Below are 7750 nucleotides of genomic sequence, written 5' to 3' on the forward strand. Positions count from 1 at the left end.
TGGCCTGTCTGTGTGGGTAAGCACAGTTTTTTGATAGGAAGCAACTGAGAGAACAAACTTTTTAATATCCCTTTAGTGTTCCTTTAATTCCCCTTTTATGTTTATAGTATTTTCCCTTTAGTTTCCCTTTTTACTAACCAATATCATGTTATCCATAATATTGTGTTAAGATCGTTTTTTGGTATCCCTTTTCACTAGTTAATACTGTATTAAATGCTGTTTGTAGTATTTGTTTTAATGCCACCCGATAAGGTAGCTATTTTGTATCCTTTTTTTAGGTTTTAATTCCTCTTGCTAAGTTTATTACTATTATTTTTATTCTCACTGTAATAAAAGATATTTTGTGTGTTTGAATATTTCTGGCACTTGTCTTTATTCCGGACATGTATCCAAACGAACTGTTACAGAAGGCTCCAGGCAGCAGACGCAAAACTGTTGGTGCCACATGCTCCTGAAGATCACCAAGGATCAGAAGGCAAGAGAGCCTAAACTTGAAGCTGTTACCATCACTTGTTCCATTTTCCCTGCTTCTCATCCTCTATGGGCTCTGTACCTCTGTTGGATTTCTGTAATGACCAACAAACAGTGTCTGCCTCATGGGCAGAAGACAGGGAGGAGAGGTACTCTCTTCTTACCCCCTTGTCCAGGTACAGCGGGTGCTTGCAGTGTGGTCTTCTTGGTCACAAGGAGTATCCCAGGCAGCAGAGCAGGCAGAGCAAGGCAGGAGACAGAGCAGTGAGGATCCTGGTGCAGTGATCTTGGGAATAGAGTATAGCCTGTGTTGTCCCCCACATGTGAGGAGAAGTAGGGACAGTTGCTGCGTCAGGCTTCAAGGCTCAATAATGCCCCCTATCTGCAATAAGGGCTAGATGCACCAATTTCTCTTGCTATAGCTTTATTTGGGCTGTGTATTTTATCAGCCCGTAATATACAGGCTTTCCATTCCAACAACAAAGAACCAAAATACCTTATGCCCTTGTTATTGCTGTTGCCAGAGGGATGATATTGAGCATAGGAGAGTACAGTACAGTAGTACTGAGGAAGTACAGCTGATCTTCTGAAAAAACTTTTGCTCAGACTTTCAATATCGTCATCATTTCACCATGCTTTTTTCTACTGTTGACAGACTTGTCCTGCTCACGGAGAATATGGCTGAAAGACCATTTCCCCAATCCTTATTATGTCATCCCCTTTTGAATCCTCTCTTTTGCCCATTCAGTTACTTAATTCCTCCTATCTTCCCCTGCCTAAGCCCTTAGCATTTGTCTGCTATCTAGATGCTGACTCTAGATGCTTCCTTATGTTTTTCCATGAGGAAATAATGCCAGCTCCAGTAATCATTTCTGAGGAAGCTTGGTGTAAGCATGTACAAATTTTAAGAACTTAGGAGAAGACATCTAGTCCCTTATATCTCCAAGTGTGGCTGTAAGTGGTCAATTAAAGAAGTGTTAAAATGAGGCATGCCTGTTCCCTAGCACCGTCCCAGCTTCCAACAATGTTGAGAGAATTTCCTGAGCTTGACGTCATTTAATAACCCCCAAAAGGTCTCTTCTTAGGATATTTTTTCTGGTCTTCTGTTGGGACTGTGCAAATTTCTGGCATCTGCAGCCTCTTCTATTAAGGAATTCCACAGGTTTACAGCCTGTTGTGTCAAAACCACCTTGTTTCAAACATAAACAAATCATCAAATTAGATGTGCCTTAATGGGAAGGTATTTGGATCAATACCTATCCATCTATTCCATGATGCATATGCTTTTGTAGACATCTATTATATCTTCCCCCTAAATTGTATCTAGTTCCACATTTAATATGCAAGGCATAGAAGAATAACCGTAAATCAGACACTCTACTTTTAAAATAAATATGACATCCACGAGTGAATAAAATTTATCTTTTGAAGCTTGCTTCATTATAATACCATTATTTGATTTAGCCATATTGATTTTATAACCCTGCTTGGCAAGATTATGTCTGTACAGCAAGCCAAAGAGACAGACAAGATGGAACAGCACTGTCAGACCAAAACATGGGTAAACAGAAACCTGTAGTAGGGCAGAGAGCGGGACACAGAAAATTACTGTCATAATTTACAGACAAACACCACAGCCAAGTTTCTCAGCAATAACATGCTGGCATCTATGCTGCTAGATGGGTGATCTAGACAATAATCAGGCTGTGATAATATTCCTGTGCTAATAAATATTTCACAAGCTGCTGGTAGGGTCAGAAATTGATTTACAGATCAAAGTACAAAGTCATGTGAAGGAATTCAAATTATTTCTACCAAAAGATCAAAAAAGGACGTATTATTTTTTAGACAGTTTGAATAAATAATTTGTTGTTATCATATAGAAAATATTGTTTATTGAAGGTAAAGTGTGTGCCTTTTTAAAATCCTGTTTTCTGAAGTTTTGAAGGTTTAGAATTCAAAAGCAAGTGAGAAAAAATGAAAGACTGATTACAAGTTCTGACAGGGGGACAGACCAGTAGCATGTAGAATTTGCCTTCTAAGCAGAGGGTTTACTACCTCTAGATGCAGTGTGAGATTTATCTATTCAAACATGAAGGCATCTGAGCAAGATACTGCAGAGCACTATTCCTGAATCATGTAGGATGAGAAACAGCTAAATGTAATGGTGCAGTTCATGTGACCAAGTGTAGATGTCCTCTTCAAAATGAGATGAATCATTTCCACACTGTGGGTGTCCAGAGTTTACACATGAATCCCACTCACTATCTCTTATATTACAGCTTGTCCCAGCTTAGCCATCTCCCTAAGGGTGACTATGTGCTGTCCTTGTTCTAGTCAGTTCTCAGTCACTTGGGATTTGCTGCATTTTAATCTGGTAGCTTTAACATCAGTTGTGCTACCATGACTCCTTCATGCAGTTCCCCAGGCTGAATTTATGGAAAGGACGCAGCTTCTCTGATAACGTTGTCAGGGAGCAGAAGGACTGGGAAGTACTTGTGGAGCGTTTCTTGCCTTCAGCCAAGGCTGTGACCCTAATTCATGTGGTCTTTACCTTATCAACCCAGTCTGGGAATCACATGGAGCAGTGGCTTAGGGGTGGTGTGGCCCTCGCACAGACCAGCTACTCCTTGTGGTGTCAGGGATGCTCTCGCTAGGCCAGACTGGAGTTAGTGCTGCCACAGCTCTGCAGTGCTGCTGGCTGTCTGTGTGAGCAGAAGTCACACCTTTGGTGAGAGCAGCCATGCCTTTGCAGATGCTCCCAGTGAGACAAGACTGTAGGGTTGGCAATGGGAATGGGCAGGTGGCAGATAAGCTGTGACAGTGGGTCTTAGCACTTAGGATTTTGGTGGTAAAGTGAAGTGAGATGCTGGATGATAGTGAAAAGTGGCAACTGGCAACGCAGTCTGGCTGTGGCTGCTGGCACTGAAATGAGGTTTTGGCAGAAACAGGAGGCTCTGCGCTTCCTGGAAAGAAAAAGTGACTCTTAGCAGTAAGGTGTGATACTGTTGCTGACATCAGTGAAGTATTTTTTGCTGCAATGCACATCTCCTTGATACTGGGTCTCTTCTGGGGTTGTTTAGAGTAGAACAGACATTTCAGTTTCAATGAACATCTAGTCCAACTGCCTGATCACTTCAGGGCTGACCAAAAGTTAAAGCATGTTATGAAGGACATTGTCCAAACACCTCTAAACACTGTCAGGCTTGGAGCATCGACCTCCTCTCTAGGAAACCTCTTCCAGTGTTTGACCATTCTCCTGGTAAGAAATGCTTCCTAATGTCCAGTCTAACCCTCCCCTGGTGTAGCTGTGAACAGTTCACATGGGATCTATCACCAGATACCAGGGAGAAGGGATCAGCATCCCTTCTCCACATACCCTCCTCAGTAGCAATGAGGTCACTCCTCAGCCTGCTTTTCTCCGAATTAGACAAGCCTGAAGGTCTCAGCCACTCCTCAAAGGACATTCCTTCCAGCCTTACTGAGCCAGAGGCTCAAACATGGCTTCAAAATGGGCTAATGCTGCCATAGGAACCTGGAGGATGACTGAAGCTGTTCAAGGGCAAAGAGGTTGTGTGAGCACAAAAAGGGTTGCTCTGGTATGCAAGCTGTCTCTGCATAAATCAAGAGTAAGTAGGGAAGTCAAGGCTAAAGTAAGATAACATATTTCTGTTCAAAAAGCATATGGTATAGATGAAATGTAATCAGCTTGAATGAAAAGGGCTGAAGGGAGTCTTGGGACTATCTAGATTAATAGGATGAGCAAATACCACATTGTGTCAAAACTGCCTAGATAACAGTGTTAGAAATATCAAATTTGGATGTGGATGTAGCAGAATTGGCACTAATGAGGAAAAAATAATTAGAGGCAGGTCATTAAATAGGTCCCATTTTTGTGGGAGCACTCTAGGCAGAGAAAGAGAGATGCAAGGTTGTTGACAAGGTGGGCTTAGGAAAATAAACACTAGGAATTAAAATAATTAAATAGGAAAAAACCCCAGGAAATAATTTAAAAATAGGCATTCGGTATAATTCTGTGGAGAACAAAGAGGCGTGGGATATTCTGGTTGTAGAAATGTGGATACCTCCAGTGGTAAAGCTGACCTATGGGTGGTGGACAACACACTTGGGACAACCTGCTGGACTCTAATCAGGTCTATGTCCAAAAGACTTGGCATGCAAGGGTGGGCTGAGAAGGGATGGGCTTATGCCCTAATACTAAGTGTAGAAGGGAAGGCAATAGAATTGTAATGTGATAGAGCTTGCATGTGATTTAATTGATTTCTTCACAGTAATTGTCACTTAGTACTAGAGGTAACAGGCAATATCACTGGAACTCGGAATTGCTGTGCTCATAGTGATACAGTTGTGAATGAGTCCTGCTAATATTAGACATTTGTTCATTAGCCAATTAAGGTAGTATCAGTCTCTTGTGTTAGTCAGTTACAGGTAAGGTCTCCAGTCTAAGAGAGAAGAGTCAGACACATAAGATACCATGATCATTATTTTAAAAGCTATTTTGTATGCAGAAAGCTAAAACCATTTCATTTCCCCCAAATATGCCAAGTGATTATTCACAACAATGAAGAAAATGAAACAGGGAGAACTTTGGTGTCCTGTGATGTGGTCCTAGTGCTTTCATTCTGCTGTCATTATGACACCGATCACTGTGGAGTCAAGAGAGCTTGCAGTGGTGCTATGTGGAGTCCAAACGTGGAAGTTTTGTGGGGGCTCAATACTGTGGCTGAAGACAGTGAGACACAAGTGCTGAAATGCTTCCGTAGCAGAGACTGCAGCTGCATATAGATTGCTTGTGGCAGGAAATGCATCCATGTTAAAAAGGTTGGCATGATAGTGCATGGGACCTGGAGATGGAATGACCAGTGTGAGACTAAAGACACATTCAACCTATTGAAGGTATAGAAACTAATACCAAGGGGAAAACAAAAAAAAAAAAAAGCCAACAAGAAAACAGCGTCTTAAAAATCTATTTGAATTTAATTTTGGCAGATTGTATGGATTCAGAGGAGTCTAAAGACATAAATGCATTGGGTATTTGTTCTGGTTTTGGCTGGGGTAGTCTGAATTATCTTCACAGTACCTAGTATAGGGCCCTGGTTTGTATTTGTGCTGAAAACAGTGTTGATAACACAGTGATGCTTTCATTGTTGCTGAGCAGTGCTTACCACCTTTTCAGCAGTCAAGGCCTTCTCCTCTTCTCATACCACCCTGCCAGAAAAGAGGCTGAGGGTGCACAAGGAGTTGGGAAGGGACTCAGCCAGGACAGCTGAGACTCCAACTGACCCAAGGGATATTCCATACCATATGGCACCATGCTCAGTATATAAAGCTGGTGGAAGAAGCAGGAAGGGGAATGTTTGGAGTGACGGCGTTTGTCTTCCCAAGTCACCGTTACATGTGATGGGGCTCTGCTTTCCTGGGAATGGCTGAGCACCTGCCTGCCCATGGGAAGTGGTGAATAAATTCCTTGTTTTACTTTGCTTGTGTGTGTGGCTTTTGCTTTACCTATTAAAGTGTCTTTATCTCAACCCACGAGTTTTCTCACTTTTACTCTTCCGACTGTCTCCCCCATTCTTCTGTGGAGGAGTGAGTGGCTGCGTGGGGCTGAGCTGCCAGCTGGGGTTAAACCACAACAATACTGACTCGATGGTGTCTTTATACTTGTATCTTTCTGTAGTCAGAAGGCAGCTTGTTGCTTGTTTTAGTTTCTTGCTTCAAAATTTTAAATTCTGATAAAAGAAAGCAAAGCACACGCTTTACAGACTGCAATCAGCAACATTCTTTCAAATTCCACTTTGAAGCTTGCAAAGTAAAGGCTTCATCCTGCCAGGCAGGGTATTAAATATCACATGGAAGGCAGTCATAATTCCAGTTCATTGTAGCAAGGAACATTTAAAGTTGAAGTAAACTCTGTAATGCAAGTGAACAAGGAAGTACAGAGGACATGGTGATGGCTCTTTTCTTATTAAACCCTAAGTGAAGGGATATTTGCTGCTAGTCCTGCTTGTTTGAGCATCACAAGCTAAAATACATAATCTGGAGCAAGGAACCAAACTCTTCAGAACTAATAAACTGCTGGGGATCCTCATCTTGCCATACTACACACACGTCCCCTATATCTTGTCCCCTCTCCCTAGTCCCATTTCTTGCACTCTGCTGCACACTGGCTCTGCAGCAGGGTGGATGGTGAACACCTCATGCTTTATTGAGAACTTTATTAAGAACAACAGATTCAAATTTCTTCAGGCTGAAGGGGGCTCAGATTTTTCACTTACAAGGAAGTGCTCTAACCTCTAGGATATCATGTTGTCTCCTCTGCTACAGGATGTCAGAATTTTCTTCAATGGAAAACAAAGAAAAACACTAGTGTTGTAATTTTACAGTTATGCAGACCATTCCATTATGCTAAATTGTTGTGTTGCTTTTTCTTCAGCATTCAAATAAATGGTGTATTAAGAGGAAGGTTTTAAGCCTATATCTTGTCGTACAGAAGTATTACTGGAGGGATTCCTTTTCTTGCATGTTTGTTAAGGAATTCTAGCTGGATGGGTTCTTTGGGAACTCTGAGATCTGCAAGATAAACTGTGCTGCCAGAAGGCTGAGCATCCTGCTGCTACCTTGGAGGGGCTTTAGGAAGAGAGCTGTGAAATATTTTGCCGCAGAGGCAAAAGAGAGAGGCTGTGTTCCAGGAGGGAGAGCAGTGCAGGAGAAACAGAGAGAACTTCACACAGTTTTGTGGAATAAGGAGAGTCGAGGTGAGGTGAGGGGCAGCAACACCTTCACAACCACCCTAAGCAGCTTCCAGCATTTTCTTACTGATCTGTGATCATGTATGGAGTTATGAGTACACAGCTCCCCTCTCCCTGCAGTGGGGGTCAGATGTCTCTGTCTTGTTCTGGAGAGATTCATGTGTTTTTCACTGCAAACATTCCTCTGCAGATGCTTAACAGATGCTTACATTTTTGCTACTGACAAAAGGCAATTCCAGGGACAGCTCAAGCAAATGAAAGGGGGAAACAGTTCTCATCCAGGTAATCTGTAGCCAGCCCTGCATCACATGTCCAAGTAAAGATGCAAAAGGGAAAGGAAATGAAAAGGAACAAGGAGGTATGTGAAACTCCTGCATTTTTCATCAGTTTTTGTTCATGCAGTTTGCAGGCTTTTTGATAGGCACCGTTAACTGTTATTATCAATCACCTGTTCTAACTACACAACTATTTTAACCCTCTTGAATACAGTGACAAAATGAACACAGGTC

At 42.1% G+C, this 7750-nt stretch overlaps 1 protein-coding gene across 1 annotated transcript in view; it reads right to left on the minus strand.

Annotated features, from left to right (window-relative positions):
• Positions 1-598, minus strand: part of PANX2 (pannexin 2) — a 24375-nt gene extending 23777 nt beyond the window's left edge. The window contains exon 1 of the mRNA XM_029958058.1: positions 554-598. Coding sequence (XP_029813918.1) covers positions 554-598 — 45 coding nt within the window. The remainder of the gene's footprint in view (positions 1-553) is intronic.
• Between the last annotated feature and the right edge of the window lie 7152 nt (positions 599-7750).

This window comes from Manacus vitellinus, unplaced genomic scaffold, assembly GCF_001715985.3.
Source record: "Manacus vitellinus isolate BGI_N305 unplaced genomic scaffold, ASM171598v3 scaffold_13_pilon, whole genome shotgun sequence".
NCBI lineage: Eukaryota > Metazoa > Chordata > Aves > Passeriformes > Pipridae > Manacus > Manacus vitellinus.